Consider the following 21,117-nt stretch of genomic DNA (forward strand, 5'->3'; position numbering starts at 1 on the left):
GTGGGGAGGAGGGGGGGTGGAGGGTGTTACTTCTGCTAGTTAGTGCAGAACGTACTGAAGCCCTGGATCGCAACGTCAGGCCCCTTCTTTTCGTTACACCGTGGAGGGGAGACTAAAGGAAGACCGTCTTAGATGTGGTATGTGTAGTCGGGTAACTTGTCGGATAGTTACCGGTCGGATATGTTGTGTACTCTCGTCTAAAATGAGTACACACACAACATTGAACTTATATATAAATAAGGGGACTGGCGTGTGTGTCCGTACCGATTGAGGTGACCCCTTTCCCCCCTGTACAGGGGCGTGAAAAGCTTTAGGGCAAACACAGGAGGGTGAAATGTTTATACAAATAATAATAAAAAATTGCGTTGGGCAGTAGCGGTCCTCCTCGTGTGTCGGAGACACTCGCTCGCTCTCTATGCCTCTCTCTCTCTCTCTCTCTCTCTCTCTCTCGTCCCTCTCGTGTTAAATAGATAAATTATTCATTCATTCTTCAGTAAGGTCACCACCATGATATTCCTGTCATGTTTTTTTGTCAATTTTCGCCCTCACTAATCATTTTATACGTATTTATTATTTTCTTTCTTTACGATTAATCCATTGTATTATATTTTTCTGTATTTGGTCAAATTCTACTAAACAATAACCAACACTATTATAAGATCTTCTACTACCTCATACTTTTCATATGTCGAGGGAAATATACTCACAACTTCGGCGATAGGTATGGTAGTAAAACATGAGTTTCACGTTCGTCCTAACCACGTAAAGTGAAGGTTTGTAATTTTTTTTTAGAAAATCTTCCTGCACTCTTGGGGGATCTTTACGACTCTGCAGGGGACCTCTACACTCCAGGTGGGGGTTTATTTCGTCCATTTTAATAATTTAACGTATTAAAAGAAAATCATTTGGTGGACTTTTTCCCAGGGTGTTTTGGGTTTGTTCGTGTGTTTCCAATTCCATTCGTATATTTATTATATTTTTATTTTATTATGTGGAGTTTTTTTGTTTTTTCTCCTCCATTTCTCATCGGGCTGACCGAAATGAAACTTTCATCGGGAGTAGGATTTTTCCAACCACTGGGGACCATATCCATTCTGCAAGTTCGTCTACCAGGTGTATGTTTTCTCTCTAAGGGTGTGTTTATGTCAGTTGGAGTCCCCTTTTTGTTGAGGGTGTGTATGTACGAAGTCGTATGGGCTGTGTAGAAACCGGGCACGCATTTCTTCACTAAACAAAAAGCGTCTGCTAGACAACTATTCTAACGGAGTGTATGGCACAATATATGTGACCAACCTCAGAGGGTCTGTTGGGTGGCGGCAGTATAAAGTGAAGGAGATAGAAACGTAAATAGTCCAGTCACACCAACCGTCATGAGGAGAGTGTCGGAGACAACAACACCTCAATCTACTCCATGGTGTGAAGACAGTGTAAACGTGGAAACAAGACTGTCTCCCCGTAAACCGGTCTTGAAAAGGGAAGGACTCCATACTTCTTGACGGTAACAACAAAGGGGAGAGGGGGGCAAGAGTGGGAAGTCCTGTAAAGGAGCATAGGGTCCAATTTCAGGACAAAAAACGGGGGAATAGTGGTCCATGTGGTTGGGGTCTCACGGCTCCTTCATGTGAAGCTATACAACAACACGCTATGCTTCGACTGGGCTACGAACGGCCACAGACTTTATGCGTGTATGAGTGCCTACGTATTTAGTGTATTAGAGCTAAGTCTACAGTACACTCATCTTGCCAACACTTTCTCCTATGATTTTACTATCGGAAAACCCGACAAGAAAAAAAGACATAGGCTAGACTAGGGGAAATGTTGGAAAAATTTCTCCGCTAAGGTGGTAAACCTTCTCGCGTCTGCTGTCCCCCACTTTTTCGTTTCCTGCGTCCTTAGATTAGCAATAGTCAGAGTCGTTTTGGGTCCTCCGTATCTTCAGTTAACCCGGCGCTACTCGCTGTTACGATAGTCGTCCCACGTTATTCGGTTACGCCCATGTAATGGGAAGTGAACGACCTCGTTCAATCGTGCTGACCAACGGAAGAGTTCACACTCGGAATACCACCTTACATTACTTCCCGTTAGACTTGTCGAGTATGCGAGTGACGATGTGGGTGGCTATGACATCGTTCGTGTGTGTATCTCATAAAAATTTAAGCATTTGGACGATGGAAGAGTAACGTGTTTTATTTTGTACATGGGACAGTCGAGTATCAAACCTGAGTTTTACGTAAACACTATGACCTTGACAACAAACCCACTTGTTGTTTTGCAACAGAGGCAGAACTAACTGTTTATAACTGAACTTTAGTTTCGATTCTTAGCAAAGTGGCAAATATTCTAGAGGAGAGCTAGCTCCTGTGGTTACGGGTTGTCCCTCTTTTTTGGAATAAAAACAAAACAAACCAAAATAGAAATGACTACCTTTTTGCATAAACAATATTGACATTCTAAGTACACATAATCTCGTTTAATACAAATAGAGAGTCAGATCTATGAACTTCACCCGACACAAAAAATGTGCCATTCATCGGTTCTGATTCGAAGAAGGCATCTGGGTTCCCTCGACCCGAAACGAATTATCTCCGGTTTAGTCGTATTAGCTAGGTGTTCGTCGTCAGGATTCCATCACTAATGTAAGCTCAACAAAACAGGAGGAGTCATCGAATCAAACAATGTATTCCAAATGTCCTGTATGGATATTCTACAGATCCTATAGTAATTACCGAAAAACACACAAATGCTATGCATGCTATTATGAAATAACCAGTCTAGTCGACTTTAAGACTGAACGTATAGAGTTGTAGTAAGTAGATAGAGTTCGCTATGATTTAGGTTTCGTTTATGCATAGAGTAGATTATTTTAATTACATTTCCTTTTTTGTTTTGGATTTGCTTGGCGAGCTATTTTTAGAACATGCCCGGCGGGCGACTCACGTTGCCCCTGCGGGCGACTGAGTGCCCGCGGGCACCGTGTTGGCTACCCCTGCTCTATACTATCAAACCTAAACTCCCTCACTGCCCCACTTTAACATTACTCCATCCTCACAGTCTAATACCTTCATAAGTGTGCCAGGTAGATCAAGAACCAAACACAATTTTTACAATAAGATGTCAGACAACCAGACAACTAAAAATATCAAAACATAATAGTGACTATATAGCTTATCCAAACAATCCACATCTCTTGCATGTTGTAGACAATCGCTCGCCCAGCACGCAGACGAGGGGTATAAACCAGAGCCTGCTGAGCCAGGACTGATTAGTTAGTCTGGGGACGGCGTGGGCATCTCACACCGTCAACACTGGGAGATTTACAATCCCTTGTTTACAGATTAAAGTACTTACCAGTTCATTTCAGAGGAAGCATTAGTTCAGGTCGGTAATAAACAAAAAAAAAAACTATAAAATGGAAATCACAAGAGAAAGGAGAAACCTGTGCAGAAAAAAAAGCATTCCTTGTTTGCTTGGTAAGCTCCAGACACATTTATCCCTGTAGTTTGAAATGCTAATCTACTCAGGGAAGGCTTTTTATGTAACAAATAACACTGAACAATTTAAAGAAAACCTACATGTATTAATATATGTACAGGCCACATGATTTATAATGGTGTGCCGATAACCAAAACAAAATGCTTTCCGAAGCGTCCCTATACTGTATTTAACATGCAAAAAAGGGCATTAAATATATATAAGTGTTTGTATTGAAAATAAATTGAATAGAATTTGAAATTTAAAAGCAATAAAGCAGAAGCATATTGAAAGCCCAGTAATCAAAACCCCAGAAAACCCAGTAGTAGCTCAAGAGAAATGAAATATATATTAAAGGTTTCCCATTTATATTGTAAAAACCCTTGCAAAACAGCACCTGGATCTAAAGGACAAAACAAATCAATCACCCATGCAGTTACTCATTGAATATGTTTTGTATACAAAGGAAACACATGGCGGCTTATTCCATCTATAAAAAGTACTACATGGTTTTCATTCACAGTGGGTGATTAAACACATTCCAATCTGTAGAAAAATAAAGCTAAAGTCATCATAATGACGCAAGTCATTTAAAGGCTGCTTTCTTTGGTATTGGGGGGGACTTTTGTTGTTGTAACTGGGAGTTCAGCAAGCTGACTTCCTGTTGTAAATCCCCCTTCATGCAGTGGCTTCCTGTTAAGAGTAACATAGCTAGGAAGATGGATTTCCCCAAACATAGGTCTCAACAATTATAAAGAAGCAAAGAGGTTTCTGAGTTTGGACTCAAATCAATTGCTGAGATGATGGAAATCAAGACACTTATTGTGATGATAAATCAAATCGAAGTTTGAATAAAAAGAAGCCCAAGACAAAACACTCTGTCAAAACTCTTACTATTTCAAACTTTCTGTAATTCTAAATAGGGCTTTAATAAATTACAAATTGAAGTCGCTATACGGACCAGTGCAATGACCAAATTGCAAGAGTTGCAATATTTGTATATGTCAAAATATCCTTTTGAAAGTATTTATGTGCTTTAATAATGTCCCGGATACATATAAAATTCTACAAGTTTACGAAAAAAATATTTGCACGGTACAGTACAGATCAAACTATGATCATTATAATATATGTAGTTCCAGTAATCCAAAATTCGGCTCACAGATAGCAAATAAGCTTGACTCGGACAAAATACGTCTCAGGATAGTTTGTTTTTTACTTACACAAAAAGGTATCAAATACAAACACATATTCTCTCAGGTCAAAAAACTATGTTGCTCGGTGCTTCTTTCTCCTTCTCACACCCCAATCACCAGCAGCTGCCGTTGGCTATAACGTCTCCTAATCACGTACAGCTGCGGTCGTCTATGCCGTCAATTTCACACGGCTGGTTCAAATAAATGATATGATGGCACTAATAACAAAGGATTATAATATTCAAATATACATTTTAACATATGGCTCCTACATTTCCAGCCCCTAATTGGCTAGGCGGGGAGTTACTAAATTAAACTTAAATATTACTAAAAATAAACTTAAATAGGACCATATAATCTAAACATAATTAAGCAACTTTACTATTCTTTTTTTTTGTTTTTACTGGAGGTCCGTTTTTGTTTCCTCGGGGGGGGGGCCCATCACACTGCTTCGAGAAGCAGACAGAGCTTCGTGATCGGTCTCACTAAGACACTGGTCTTGGTCTTCACGCTGACGCTGCGTACAGCGCCTTTGGCGTCTGACATAGTCTTAAGGACTCTTCCCATCACCCACCAATTACGAGGGGCTGAGTCATCCACAATTAAGATGATGTCTCCTGGCTGGAAGTTTCTCCTTGGTGTGGTCCACTTCTGGCGCTCTTGTAGGAGAGGTAGGTATTCCCGTGTCCATCTTGACCAGAACAGGTCAGCCAGATATTGTGATTGTTTCCATCTGCGTCGTGAATACTCATCCTCCTTCCTGAACACCCCTGGGGGCACGCTTGATTTAGACTTGAGTAACAACAAGTGGTTTGGTGTGAGTGCCTCAAGGTCATTGGGGTCATCAGAAATCTTTGTGATGGGGCGATCATTGATAATGGACTCCACCTCACATAGCACGGTCTGAAGGCCCTCATCATCCATGGCTTGCTGTTTGAGCACTGAATTAAGGATTTTCCTAACAGTGCGTATTTGTCTTTCCCACACTCCTCCGTGGTGGGAAGCACCTGGGGGATTGAAGATCCACTTGACTCCTTTTTGTAACATTGCATTGTGTATTTTGGACCGATTCAGCTCTTCAATGGCTTCACGTAGCTCTCTTTCTGCTCCAACAAAATTGGTGCCGTTATCAGATCGTATCATCGCCACCTGTCCTCTTCTGCTGATAAAGCGGCGCAGAGCATTGATGCAAGAATCGGTATCAAGGGAGTAAGCCACCTCGATATGCACTGCTCTGATTGCCAGACAAGTGAAGATCACGCCATACCGTTTCACCAGGCTGCGTCCCCGCTTAATTTCAAAGGGTCCGAAGTAGTCTACTCCGACGTTGGTAAAGGGGGGTTCATCTGGCAATACACGATCTTTGGGCAGGTCGGCCATTTTCTGCTGTCCAGCCTTGGCATGTAGTCTCCTGCACACTGTACAATCAGTTATGATCCTTCTTACTGCTGCGTTAGCCTTTGGAATCCAGTACTTCTGCCTTAACTTTGAGAGTGTATGATTCCTGCCTCCATGTCCAACTTCTCTGTGGATGTGTTGCAAAAGGAGAGTAGCGACACGTTGGTTCTTAGAGAGGATGAGGGGGCGCTTAGCCTCCTCTGGCATAGCAGAGTTGTTTAGCCGTCCACCTACTCTAAGTACGCCGTCTTCCAGAACAGGATCCAATCTGCTGAGTGGACTACTCGTCTTGACATGTGTCTGTCCTTTCTCCAAAGCTTTGATCTCCTCCAGATATGCCTGCCTTTGGCTGAAGCGAACAAGCGCTTTTTCTGCTAACTCCAAATGTTCCACGGTGAGCAGATCCTTGTTTAGTGTGGCTCTGTATTTCTTCATCTGCTGATTAAGAAAGGTTTCTTGATTTGCAGGGTTGTCTTCTGACTTAATACAGGCGGCTTGGAACTCTTTCCTTTTTCCACTGAGTTGCAGCAGCAGATCTTTAATCCGGAGAAACCATCCCACTGCTCTCTTCAGCTTACACCATTTTGAATAATGATCAATGAGCTTGCTCACTGTGGCAACTCCTTCGTCTATTATTGTAAGACAGACTGCAGGTGCCTTCTTTACCTCATCCTCCAGAACATGGCTTGACAGATCAGGGGCCGTGTTCACAAAGGATCTTAGGGCTAAAAGTAGCGCCTAACCGGCGAATTTAGGAGAAACTCCTAAACATAATGGTCGTGTCAATAGTCTTAAATTTGGAGACCTCCTAATTTTAATTCACAAAGAGGAATTCACAAAGTTTTTTAGGGCTTAACACGTAGCACCTAAGTTTAGGAGCGCTTAAGGTCGTCGAGAGGACTCACTAACTTCAATTAAGACCTATTCACAAAGAGTCTGAAAGATGGCTGCGAGACGAAATGTTTTGGGAGACAATGGGAAGAACTGTAATTGATCAAGAGATATAGGCTCCCTAAATCGTGAGGGTATCAAACTTGTTTGTGGAACTTAGTCGGCGGGATGCTGAATAACCATCCCCGACTAACAGGAATAACCCGATTAGTCCGGAAATAAAGTGTTTTGCACACTACGATATTTAGCAATGTGGGAAAATGCAACTTTGCAATGCCGACGATTTGGAATATCTGCAACATCAGTCAGCCTGTGTCGATAACCAAACCAATCAACGCGCTATCTAGACCACATATCATTCAACAGTTTATCCGGTTTGCACTTTGGACAATCAACACTATACAGGATCAAAATCGTCCAAACTTCATGGCAATTGTCAGGTATGCCCCGCTGGTGGTCGGTGCTATTGACGGGACGCACTATTAAAAGTCCATAATTGCGCCAACTCAAAAGATGAGGACGGTGTTCGTCAATAGAAAGAAGTACATTCATCAACACGCAGATTGTTTTCATTCATCATGATAGGGGGACTTGAACGCGTATGCGGCTGTTATTGAAGTGTTCCGAAGTGCTGGAAATATGCTCATTGACCAATAGTTTGCAGGGTGCTTTTAATTGCATCCTTGATGTTCATGTCAATCTTACGTATTTTATTGTTTGCTCTCTCTCTTTAACGTGCATATACAGACGTCATTATCGTGTCTGCACAAACTTGTCATGAAGCCCATGCGTGTCTGATTCTGCCTAACTGCATGCTGAGTCCATAACTCTTTGATAGGACATACATTTCTAGACTAGGCTATTTCCTTGTTTTAGTGGGCTCGTTTTGGGATGTTGCGGATGAGTGTTCAGAGAGACCGCCCGCTCTGAACAACCAATCATCCGTACTGACCGCCTTCTTAATTCATGCACGAGAATCGACGTAAACCATAGGAAACGGCGCGTCACTCTTATTCACTCTTAGTGATTTATCCTTAGTATGAGTAGGTCTCAGCGGCTTTGTGCAATAATTTTAAGAAAAAACTCCTCGTAAAATGTTTTTAGCGCGAGTTAGGAGCACTCCTGCGGTTAAGATAAAATGCTTTATGAATACGGCCCCTGGTCTTGTCTGGCTACTCACTTTCATTTCTCCACAGGAAACGTGGGCCTTGTATCCAGTTCTCACTTTGGATAAAACTCTCAACTTTCAGACCTCTTGAAGCTTGATCCGCAGGGTTCACAGAGCTGTTCACATATCTCCATTGGCTTGGTGTAGTAGCCTCACGAATGATTGAGATCCTGTTTGCGACAAAAGTTTTGAAGCGAGACGTTTCGTTCTCAATATATTTCAGTACAGTAGTACTGTCTGTCCAGAAGATAGATTGCTCCAGCTTAACCTGAGCTCTCTTCTTAGCATCTTGTCGACTTTGACGGCGATGACTGCTGCTGTCAACTCCATTCTCAGAATGGTGATGTGTTTCAGTGGAGCGACTCTGGACTTTCCGATCAGCAAGGAAACCTTTCTTTTGCCTTGGTTGTTTGTCTGCATGATGTAGGTAGCTGTTCCATATGCATCCATGCTGGCATCGGAAAAGTGGTTGCTTCTTCTCTACTACTACCGTTCTGTTCCGTCGCCTACCTCAACCACTCGTGGTAAGTCGGTGGTGTAGAGGTATTATGTATCTCCTTACGAACAAGTCGTATTATCTGTGTCTCTGAAGAGTCTTGAAGTCGACAGCTTCTGTTTCTCTCTACAGTTACTCCAGTAGTCAGTAGTCGCCAGTCACCATTTTAGCGTGTCAATTCCCTACCGTGATACGTAACCGAATGGGGGACCGCTTTGCTCTGTCGATTTACGGCTGTATGGACGTCCAGTCTCGTTGCCGCGTTCCAGAGGTTTCTTCGAGTCTTTTTTGGCCGACTGTTTCTAATGTTCCTGAGAGTACTCTGCCATATTAACCTTTTCGCATGCGACAGTTTTAAGGATATCTTGTCAATTCGGGCTCTTGCTACCTGCAACACCATCCCATGTATGGGAGTGCCAAGATGCTGGGGTTTCTTTTTGTTGCTATATCTATCACAAGCTGACGTGGAGGTGTATAGTTGCTTGGAGTGAATTGGCTATTCGACGAATGTGGTCCTGGACGGAGGTGTTTGTAGGAACAACCACAGGAAGACTTCCCAGTCTCTTCTCGGAAAACGACAACTCCGGCTTAACTCCGCTACAAGATGGTCCAGGTTTTAGGGACTGCGTTGGCTACGACCACAGCGACAGACGCTAGGCCTCTTATGTTACAACTATACTTATGTTCGTGTGGACTACGGTGATAAGGCTCTACACCGGTGACAGCATGCCGACGTGCAGACGGTTACGGACACGTGCGCACGGTCGATCTCGGCTTGGCCTCTCGACATCCTCATTATTTGTCTCGCTCCACGACTTTTTTCCAACGAGTACTTCGGAAAAGTTAGCAGTCGCTGACTCGTTAATCAAGAATGTTCAGACATACGTATGGTTCTTCTAGCAGTACGAGCAACAAATCCGGTCACTGGTACGTCTGTAGAGATGCGCTTTATTTGTCACCTCATGTAATCCCCGACTGTTACACTCACAGTACATCGGTATTTGGTCTTCCTGCATCCTAATTTATCCAGACATGTATTAGTGATCTTTCTTCAATGATCTTGTTGCCTTCAGTTTCTATGTACCATGTATAGATATTACTCATAGTAAAGTCATGATTTATTTATTAACTCTGAACCATATATTCACGTACGACTTAGTATTTAAGTACTGTTACTTATTTGGATGTACTATTTGTGTCTTTCCTTTCAATGTCTTTTGTATGTGTAGCAATCGTATATACCGCATTCTAGACTATCTAATGTACCAATGTACATAGTGCAACCGTGACTCCATCAAATAAGCTCATACATCCCCACGCTGCGAGCCAAAGACTTTGTCCTATCTAAAACGAGGAGATCGAAGCAGGACCGACTGTTACCAACCGCTGGACTCAGTGTTTGTATTTTTTAAGTAGTTACTTGTTCTCTATCGTTAAACGTTATATATCTACACATGTACTATACGGAGACCNATTCACAAAATCCTAGTAAAGCTTGTTCTAAAAACATATTGAATACGGTATATATATCTCCAGGTGAGCCAATATATATATATATATATATATATATATAGATTCTAAAATAGTCAAAGTAAAGTATGTCGATAAATAAAGTCATAGTATACTGTTCTATTAAAACAGCTCCTTTAAGACCCATTACATCATATTCACGACCCATTTCAAACTTATTCTTATTGTATATGGGAAGGAGGTGTTACATGTTTTACTTGTGACTGTTGGTGTGAAGTTCATGACCCACAAAATGAACAAATAAAAACACAAATGTCTTTGACAAGAGGCTGAAGAGTGAAGAAGGACCTCCCCTCCACGGCTCTTTCCACCGTTAATGAACTGAAAGTTAAGAGACACAGAGAAGCAGCGACAGAGTTCCTCTGAGCCGGACCACAGGTGGACTTTTCATTAGTAACTGTGAACCCACAGCAGAGATGAAGGGCGGGGCAGAGACCTCCACCCGCTGAGGTTCAGAGGCACACTATCAGAGAGTGACAGATGGAGTGAGGGGTGACCTCCCAAATGAAAAGCAAGTGATGAAGGAAGCAGAGGGAAACTCATAATACAGAAAAAGAGAAATGACCAATGGGTGGAAAGGATAGCGTGAGGAAATATCCAGAACAGAGTTTAGTTGGAGTAAGGGAGGAGAAAGGTGACAACACTTTACCTGCTGGAGAATGAAGGTTTTCATAGTGGCAAAGATGAGGGCAACATTACAAAAGCAGCACAGAGACACGACAGTAACCCAGCCGGCTCCTCTGAGCATTCTACTAGCAGCGCACTGACCCGACTGACATCCTGATCTCTACGCTGGAGAGCAAGCATCACTTCCAAAAAGAAAAAACACGATGTTACATTTAACATTTGTTTGACCATGAAATCAAATGAAAACGTGTGGCTATTATCAAACAAGTCCCATTAGAAACACCTAGAACATGTTTATTTTAGAGTCAGAAGGATTTTTAGATCAGGTCGTTTTTTTCTGATTCAGTTTCAGAGCTGAACCTTTCTTTGCTTAAGTTGTCTTGGTGATTAAAATGTTAAGATATTTATTATCCAGTGCACTTTAAGCTTACGGTTTTATTTCCATGAAAAAACCCAACCCACCAATAAGACCCCCTACTCTGTCTGTAGCACTTTGCTTCATGCTGAAGATATACATCTTTCAAAAATGTCCTAAAATATATAGTTTTCTTAAACAAATATGAAGTAAATAGTGCACTTATTGGACTATTTTTGATAGCGGAATAATACACAATCGGTGCCCTGCTGACTATTTACAGCAACAGGACAGTGCATGTGAGAGTCAACAAACTGTGTGTTATGTTCATGGGATTTATCGACAATATAAAGATTATAGAATTTCAGCATCTTATCTTTTTTAAGTGAATCTTTCCCTTTAGCTATCATGACTGTTGCTGTCACCGATCAGATGCTGCTACACAGTTTCAGCGTTGCAAATGAGAGGGTTGCTGAAAATGATTCTATAAATTAAGTTAAACATCTTGGCCTGACCAAACTGCCTATGATGGAACATTGAATTTATAATTTTAATCTCCCTTCCTCTCACCGACTCTGCGTATGTGACCGAGAGAGAAGCCCCTCCTCTGAAGAGACCCTCCCTCTCTTAATCACCGACAGCGTCTCCAGGTGAGCCAGTGTCAATGCAGTGAACCCTCATTATCTGTGTCAATGCGGTTGCCACGAAGCTGAGTTACTGCCGTGCCGAGTACAGGCCTAGAATCAATAGATGGTGTAATTACCAAATTCCTCCAGGACAAAGACTCCCTTCACTGTATTGCACTTTTTAATGTGACTCAGCTCTATGAAAACCTAAAAACAAACAAAAAACAAACAAAACAAGACAGAACATTATTAACTCAACAACACTGGATGAAAAGTAAACATTTCATATTAAAAAAATTAACCATGTTAAACTTGTTTTATTCAGTATGAAAGGTCAAAATAAAACAACTACACATGGAGTGCAAGCGTTTAACAGCTAACCAAAGGAAAAGAAAAGCACGCTATGAGAAGTTTCCATGATCAGACGCATACATGGGCGACGGGTCAATGAGGAGCAATGCATGTAGTCTGCTCAAAGCTCCAAACTAATTCAACAGGGCTTATTTCATCAGTGTGTCAGAAATGTGATGTTCTATCTGGATGTGAACAGCAAAGGTAGTTTAAATAAACACATGTGTTTTTATGCTCAGAGATGCAATATGGGCCTTGTGATGCATACATGGAAGTTCCATATAAAGATGTAGACAAAGGACACACACTTAGATGTTGCCATACAGCTACAACAGTCAAAATAAAAGGATAGAGGAAAACAAAAAGAAACCCAATAAGATGCAACTGCTAAAAAGCAAACACAGCAGAGGGTGTGTACCTTCCGCTCCTTGCAGGGGGAGAGAGCATGGGAGAGAAATGGTTTGGATTATTATCGGACAGGAGAGCACAAACACTCGACGACAGTCCGACAGGGGCTATCCACCACGGGACCCTCGCACACTTTAACAATCTAGCTAAGGAGTTACCAGAGCCAATATGAAAAAGAAAAAATAACGTCACAAGAGGAATCAGCCCCCCAAAAAACGGAGAAGGAAAAATGAACTAGAGACTTGACTATAAAAAGCTGGATTCACCTTTTCTTTTTCCTGGACATTAAACATCTCCGTCCCCAAGACCCTCCATGCCTCCTCCTCCAGCAACAAGGGCGGGCACCGACACCACACAGCAGCACAGACACATGGGGGGGGGGGGGGGGGGGGGCAGTAGACCCCCCGCTACGCAGAGGAGGTCACTCTGACCCCGCCTCACTGCAGACCCCAGTGCTCACTCACTATCACGCCCAATTTAGACTTTTTCAAACACATTTTAAAAAGTGTCCAAAGGACGTTTTATAAAGCTCCTGCTGAGGGTTACAACTATCTATGATAAATTACAATCTCAAAAATGTTGCTAATGAAAACAACGTGTTCTGGAAATGTGGTGCTCTACATTGAGCCTAATAGATTAGTGTTTGAGAAACGAATATCTTAGGAAAATTGTAATGAGCGTAATAACAACAACAGTGACTCAGTGTAGCAACATCACGTCTAAAGGATCAGTTCACCCAAATGGTAGAAACATTTCATCAGGCCATCTATTAAGCTTTGGTCTTAGAATAGTGATGAATGGACTTTCATCCATATGTGTGTGTGTGTGTGTGTGTGTGTGTGTGTGTGTGTGTGTGTGTGTGTGTGTGTGTGTGTGTGTGTGTGTGTGTGTGTGTGTGTGTGTGTGATGCTCAGAGCGATATTCAAAGCAGCGTTGACTGAGAGGGCAGATTGGAGCTATAAACAAGTTGTGTTTGTGGGCCCTGGATCAATGTTAGTCCAATATTCACTCTAATCTTAGCTCTGTTTTGCTCTCAACCAACCGCTAACATGTCCTGTCCTTAAGCTGATATGTGCTCCACCATGTCCAGAAGCTAATTGTTTATTCTTGATGTAAAATCCAAAATAATTGTCTGAAAGGCAATCAAACTTTAAATGATCCAAATTTAAAATGTGCATGAGTTCCCCTTTTAAAGAAGATGTACTGAGAAATAACCTATTCACCGACAAGATGTGTGAACTGTTGCAAACGGTTGAAAGTAGTTCCTAAAACCTCTGTGGTGAAGTCTGTGCAGAGTAATGGAAATATCGTTGCTGCTAAATATGTAAAATGTTAGTTGTTGGCACAACAAATTAAATCATATTAGGTTGGAGGAGAAAACTCTGGGAGAAATATCTAACGTGTGTCTTGTAATTTGGGTGAACTGATATTTAAAATGACTTCTGTTGTTCATTCTAGATAGATGTTGGATCTTTTTCGCTCTTTGGTAACACCTCCCACTTCCATTTTGTTATTTTGAGAGATGCATAGTGTGTGCAAAGTGTGTGTCAGCTGCAATGAGTCCCTCCCTGCTCTTTCAGCATGGTCTTCTCTTCAGAGTCTCACACTACAGATCAAAGCTACCCAGACCTGAGGCAGTATTCCAACCCCGACTACAACGACCTGCGCAGACGTGAAGATAACACATGGCGATGTTCGAGGGTCCAAACTTAAATGTGGAAGTTGCTATTAAATAGCCAATTATTAATGAAAAGTCTTTGCTCAAGGTCATCCGCTTTACCACGACACACACATTAACACTTCATCTCCTCCCACACAGTAAATGAACAATGAGGTTTGAGCACCACGGATGTCAAAAAGAAAAACTTGTGTGGAAGGATGTGTTAATATTGTACACACACACACACACACACACACACACACACACACACACACACACACACACACACACACACACACACACACACACACACACACACACACACACACACACACACACACACACACACACACACACACACACCAAAAATAAGCAAAAGCACAAACAGGAATTCTTCCTCTAAGGGAAAGCTTCAGAGTAGACGCCAATCAACGAGTTGTCAGTCATCGCTAACATTTGACATCAGATTGACTTTTTTTAATGACAATAGAGGAAGACGTCACGGGATGAAAGGAAATGAGGCAAACAGGAGGAGCAGAAAGGAGGACAGAAGGACGGGATGGACTCTGAAGGAGTGATTCTGTATTTATGGGCATGCCCTTGTGTGAGATGAGGAAGCAGTTTCTCTGCTGTGGAGCGAGCCTCTCACCTGGCTGTGCATGAATTTAAGGTTGATTCCTTCCAGTGTGACCTGCAGCAGTCCTCCTTCTCCAGTCTTCATGTCCTGGACCGGGAACTCTCCACCCAGCTCCGGACCTGAGGGGACAACACCTGGGGTTAGAGCGAGTCTGGAAAATACATTACAACATTTAAAAAAAGATCTCAGCAGGCTGACTGAAAAGAAATAACACGTTGATGAGAAATGTTTTAACTTATGACAGACATGGATTCATATCATTATGTCTTTAAATTCATCTAATATAAGATGACAGCTTAAACTATTTTCTCAAATAAATCACAACTTTTGAACAATTGTTAATTACAAGTTTAGATTGACCTAATGATATATCAATAATAATATAGATGACTAATTTCTGCCTTTCCTCTTCTGTACCAACATGATACAGTCTTTAACTGAGTACCCTAACAACCCTACTCAAATATGAAAATGTCCTCTATGCCCAGTACTCCCTGAGAAAAGCTGGGTTGTTAAAAAAGTCAAAATGATTATGATGGCATTTTGGAAAAAGACAAAAAGTGCAGAAAAGTGTCTCCATACCTGGTTTGATGCTTTGCTGTCTCGCTGCAGCTCTTTCCATACTGTCTTTGACACAGTAGTAGAGTTCACGACACTGGAATGCAAAGAGGAAACACATTTGAATTTGAAGCATTACACTAAGTAAATAAAGTAGCCGTCTGCAGAGAGATGCAGTCCCTGACCTTTTTGGTATAGAACTTGTTGAGCTGCGTCTCTTGGCCGTTGCGTCTCCAGAGACAGAGCACCTTGGTCTTGGGGCAGTAGGTCATGTTGATGAGCTTCTCGTACCACCAGCGCTCGTACACGGTGCCGATGTTGCTGCGCAGGACGATGCAGTCATCACACACCTGAAACAATGACCAGCAAACTTTAATAATAGAAAGAGGACGCTGCATTGTTTTGGAAAGGCCTGTTCAAATTCAATGATCTCCAGTTGTAGCATTGGAAATGACAGAGTGTAAATACCTCCATGAAGAAGATGTCGCCGGTGGTATCCGTGCCAGCGTGTACAACAAACGTCTGCTTCTTGATGTGACGGCTTCCACTGGGCCTGATGGCCAGCTCTCGGCCATTCTAAAACAATATCAATATAGTTCAGTACAACTCATTAAAAACAGCTGTTGAACGGAATTGAAAAGCCAGATATTCACCAAGTTGGGCAGTTTGTCCAGTGTCTCATTGATCTCTTGGCTGTATGTGAGGCCAATGTGGGACTTCCCCATCAAACGCCTCACTTTCTTCTTGACGTCATTTTTGTTCAACTAAAACAGACACAAATATCAGAAGGTTGAGATATTTAGAGGTAAAGAAACTTGGAACAGATCAAGTAATATTAACGCTCTGCGATGATCAAAACAGCAGAAGGTTTCCGTACTTTAATCATGAGCATGAAAGCGATCATATTGTGCAGCAGGGTGGCCAGAAGTCTGTCTTCATCGTCCTCCAGACGCTTGCGGTCGTGATCTCCAAGTGATAAGTATCTGTGTGGATGAACAAGACACAGGAAAGTAAGTGTTAATAGTACGGGGGTTATTTAGTAATTGAGAATGATAACCACTTTGGATAAAGGGTCAGTGGTGTGGAACCTTTCAATCATCTCCTGGGGTCCCTGGTCCATGCCCATGCCCTCACGCTCCAACATCACAGCGTCCAAGTAGGCGTCCTCCCAGAACTGCACTTGGTCCCACAGTGTGGAGCGCTCTTTACCTAAACACATGCAGAAAATACAAATGTAGCTCCCAAAATGTGCACATAGACAATTTCGTGGACGTGTCATACAACATGCAGCCACAGGCACACGTTCTTTGATACAAGCCAAAGAAACCCATTTGTGTCCGAAAGGGGAAAAGTTTAATTTGCACAAATATGAAGGTTTTAAATTTGGTGAAACCGTTTGGATTGGATGTAATTTCTTATTATAATTCTATATTAAGTCTTTGGACACGTGGATCACAGAAATTACAAGGATTACAAACAAGTATTTTATTTCTATGAAGTCACAATAAGTGAAATACAAAAATGATGCTGACACATGCAATGTAAAAAATTGCATATACAGTATGATAATTTAAAGGATAAAGTAAATAACACAAATCATTTACACAGAATGCAAAAGACATAATTTTTTAAAAACTTATTTATAATATCAGTTGCGAAAGCTAGTTGAATTTTTCCCACCCCTTTCACATTGTAGGAACTCATTGGAAATGTCTAAATCTTCCCCAGCTGGTGGCTTGTTCAAGTGGACTCAACTGATAATTACATCTCTGACAGCACTTGAAGGCAACTTGAACACATTGAATACCAGTCAAACCCATGAATAACTGGGTTCAAATGTAGGTGAGCAGAAACTAAAGTAAGTGTAAAAAGTAAAAGTGTACATCTTGACAGCTCTGTGAGTTACATGTGGCAGGTCTGCTAATCTCTATCTCATGCTTGGAAACTATAGGTTACTGACGTAACCCCAGTTCTCAGAGTAACATGTAGTGAGATGTCTCACTATGGGATGCGCCTCATCGCGGAGCAAACAGAAACATCAATCTCATTACGCCAATCCTGATTGGCTGGTGATCTTGAAGTCAGCGTCAGGGAATCCACCCACCAGTAGCTTGCGCCACCTCGCGTCGTCAATTCAAAATAAGCACCTCTTCTCGCTTCACCTTAGCAAGGAGGGCCGTCTGGTGAGACATCTCACTACATGTTAATCTGCGAACTGGGGTTACGTAAGTAACCTATAGTTCTCATTCATAACACTCCGTTCGATGTCTCACTATGGGATATTGAAGCTCCCGTATTGCCAGACAAGCTTATCTCGAAAATCACCAAACCAACCAGAACTTAACAGGTAGAGCTCTGACTCAACACGGGGCCCAGCACTGCGCGGGCCACACTAGGAGCAGAGACGTCGAGCCTGTAAAAGCGGACAAAAGTGAGCGGCGAGGACCAGCTCGCCGCTGCACAAATGTCTTGGATGGAAACACCCTTGAACAAAGCCCAGGATGTAGCCAGACCACGAGTCGAATGAGCACGCAGACCCGTAGGTGCCTGCAAACCCTGACTCGCATAGGCCAAAGCAATCACTTCCACAATCCAGTGGGAGAGCCGTTGCTTGGTAACGGGCTTGCCCTTGTGAGGGTTAGCCCAGGATATGAAGAGTTGGTCACTACAACGAAACTCTTTTGACCTGTCCATATAAGTGCGTAAAGCACGAACTGGACACAGCAAATTTGGCCGCTGTTCCCCGGAGGAACACTGCGGCGGAGGAAATGCCTCAATGTCAATTGGGGTACATGAACCAACCACCTTAGGTATAAAGGCAGGGTTGGGCTTCAGCAACACTCTCGTTTGCCCCGGGGCAAACTGAGTGCATGAAGGATGTACAGAGAGCGCATGAATATCACTGACTCGTTTGGCGGATGCCAGGGCCAGTAACAGCACTGTCTTCAGCGACAGGTGCTTTATGTCAGCTCCTTCCAGGGGTTCAAATGGGGTTCGAGTGAGCCCATCTAAAACCACTGTCAAGTCCCATAAGGGCACCAGTGACCTGGAAACAGGGAGGAGCCTGCGAGCTCCCTTCATAAAACGGCAGACCAAAGGATGTTGGCTAGCCGTCTTACCCTCAAAGCCCACATGGCATGCAGCAATAGCAGCCAGGTACACTTTGATCGTAGAAAAAGCTCTGTGTTTATCAATTAGGTCCTGTAGAAATGATAAAATCACCCCAACAGGACATTGAAAAGAGGTGTGTCCTTTTTGAAGGCACCATTTCACAAACACCCTCCACTTACAGTCATAGAGAGACCTGGTGGAGGAAGTTCTTGCACTCTGAATAGTGTTTATCACCTTCTGCGGGAGACCCACTGTATTCAGATTGTACCACTCACTGGCCAGGCCCATAGGGCCAGGCGCTCTGGGTGTGAGTGAAAGATCGTCCAGAGACCCCTCACCGGTCGACCTTCGTAAATACCTCCCAAGCCCGTCAGACATGCGTCGATGGTGACCACCTTCCGCGATAGGACAGCACCCATAGGCACGCCCCGTACTAGAAAAGTCGGGTGCAGCCAGTGGCGCAGTGCCATTACGCATTTCACAGTGACCATCACTCTCCGCGCGTCATGGCGGCTACCCAGCGCTGAAACTCCCTCATGTGTAACCGTCGCAGTCGTACCACCAGGATGGCTGACGCCATGAGCCCCGGTAACCGCAGACATGATCTGAAGAGAACATATTTGCGCAGCCGGAAATGAGCGAGACAAGCTCTGAAAGCTTTCACTCCTTCCGCTGACAGGCGGGCTGTAAAGGGCACCGAGTTCAGGTGTAGACCCAGGAAGAGTACCGTCTGGGCTGGGGACAAAATGCTCTTTTCTGTGTTTATTATGAAACCCAGGTCGAGCAGGTATTTTACGAGGATATTTGTCTGCGTAATAGCCTCCTGTTCCGACTGTGCGAGAAGCAGCCAGTCGTCCAGGTAGGTTGCCAGGCGAATACCCTGTTGTCCTAACGGGGCTATCGCGGCTTCCGTACATCGCACAAACACTCTTGGACTGAGAGACAGACCGAAGGGAAGCACTCTGTACTCGTAACAGACACCCTGAAATGCGAACCTCAGATATTTCCTGTGTGGGTAATATACTGGGATGTGGAAATACGCATCTTTCAGATCGACTGATGTGAGCGAGTCGTTTTGTCGCACGAGACGTAGCAGAGATGTGTGAGTGAGCATTCTGAATTTGTATCTTTTGAGATAGTTGTTCAGAGCTCTCAAATCTAGTATTGGCCGAATTCCGTTCCCCCCCATTTGGGAACCCGACGGATGTGACTAACCAGCACTGAAGCAACTGAAAGCCGCTGCTGACTCGTTCGTAGGTTATTATCAGATACTTTTCAGCCAATCTGGACTGGCAATACATGCGTGTCTTTCGAGTAGCCGAGACAGGAACATCTCACGCTACCAGAATACGAAGCAGCGACTGCAAAACCCATCCCCACGAGCTTGACTGATACAGAAACGCCCGAGATGCGAGAGGGGTGACAGCGAATTGCATCCTCGTAGATCGTGTTACTGAAGTTCCTTCAAATCCCAAGAATTGAGCTGAATGACATTCCCTCCACCTGACAGTGCTCTTGTAACTTAGGCAGATAGCAAGAACTCACTGTCTCTGGTATTAAGTCTGTTTCGCCTCTGAGCTCTCTATCATGTTGTGTTAGGGCTCACGATCCCTATGTCTGAACAGGCGATCCAGGTTTGATAACCCCCAGCCACACCTGCGCATGCGCGTGGGCCCGAGCGATGTAGCGAGAGCATGACAGCTACTTGACACCCAGAGCCAGGTACACGAATCGTACACATCACGACACACACACGCCCTTTGAGACGGAGCGAGCCACCCGTACACCATGGCACCTCAACACAAGAGGGAGCAGTGACAGACTGTTTATGACGACACGACACATTTTGATGTTTTTCTTTTCATTTTTTTGGACACGCGCCCCATACCGCACGAGACAACACACCACATGAAAACCACACACAAAGTCATTTCATCGAGTTCTCACTATCATATCTAGATCTAGCAACAACAATGTGTATCTATGTCACGAGCACAATCACACGTTTTGTGCTTAGGCAGATACGCAAGCACAACTGCCGCTGTCTCTGGTCATAAGTCCTGTTTACCTTCTGGCACGAACTTGCAGGATGGCGTTGCGGGCATCCACTCTAGGGCACTCCACAAGAAACAACACCACAAACCACACACAAGACCCACCACCACACCAACATTCTCTATCTTTTCACGACACAGACACACACAGCACTCTCTCTCACTCTCATCACTCACTCACACACAAACACACACAACAGCACACACACACACACAACACACAACACACACCCACACAAGACGACGACGAGACGACAGACAGGAAGACAGAAGACAGACAGACAGACGAGACAGACACGACAGACATAAGACACCCAGACACACACACACACACACAAACACATGCGCACCAACACACACACACACACATACACAACACACCAGCACACTATCTTTCACAAACAGACCACACTCTCGTCTTCACACACACACACACACACCACACCACATCACACACACACACACCACACCCACTCTCTTCTCGTCTCTATCTCTCACACACAGACCACACTCTACCCGCTCGTCACTCCACTCACACACACATCACAAACACACACACACACACACACACAGCACACAA

General features: G+C 43.5%; 3 protein-coding genes across 17 annotated transcripts in view; 1 reads left to right on the forward strand and 2 right to left on the reverse strand.

Annotated features, from left to right (window-relative positions):
* The window catches only part of topbp1 (DNA topoisomerase II binding protein 1), a 976,277-nt gene that overhangs the window by 469,817 nt on the left and 485,343 nt on the right, over window positions 1-21,117 (forward strand). The gene's annotated exons all lie outside the window — the stretch shown is intronic.
* dlc1 (DLC1 Rho GTPase activating protein) overlaps window positions 1-21,117 on the reverse strand; it is a 160,527-nt gene that overhangs the window by 111,452 nt on the left and 27,958 nt on the right. The window lies entirely within an intron of this gene.
* Window positions 1-21,117, reverse strand: part of madd (MAP-kinase activating death domain) — a 230,960-nt gene that overhangs the window by 1,976 nt on the left and 207,867 nt on the right. For 7 of the 13 annotated variants that reach the window (XM_010782617.1, XM_010782612.1, XM_010782609.1 and 4 more), the window contains 9 exons: window positions 16,461-16,581; window positions 16,250-16,355; window positions 16,026-16,136; window positions 15,841-15,948; window positions 15,558-15,722; window positions 15,397-15,469; window positions 14,827-14,933; window positions 12,528-12,536; window positions 11,896-11,965 (listed from right to left, as the gene is read on the reverse strand). In XM_010782617.1, the coding sequence (XP_010780919.1) occupies window positions 11,896-11,965; window positions 12,528-12,536; window positions 14,827-14,933; window positions 15,397-15,469; window positions 15,558-15,722; window positions 15,841-15,948; window positions 16,026-16,136; window positions 16,250-16,355; window positions 16,461-16,581 (870 nt within the window). The remainder of the gene's footprint in view (window positions 1-11,895; window positions 11,966-12,527; window positions 12,537-14,826; window positions 14,934-15,396; window positions 15,470-15,557; window positions 15,723-15,840; window positions 15,949-16,025; window positions 16,137-16,249; window positions 16,356-16,460; window positions 16,582-21,117) is intronic. The other 6 variants (XM_010782608.1, XM_010782619.1, XM_010782614.1 and 3 more) reach the window with 3 other exon arrangements.

This window comes from Notothenia coriiceps, unplaced genomic scaffold (genome assembly GCF_000735185.1).
Source record: "Notothenia coriiceps isolate Sejong01 unplaced genomic scaffold, NC01 NC01_scaffold00024667, whole genome shotgun sequence".
Classification (NCBI taxonomy): Eukaryota; Metazoa; Chordata; class Actinopteri; order Perciformes; family Nototheniidae; genus Notothenia; species Notothenia coriiceps.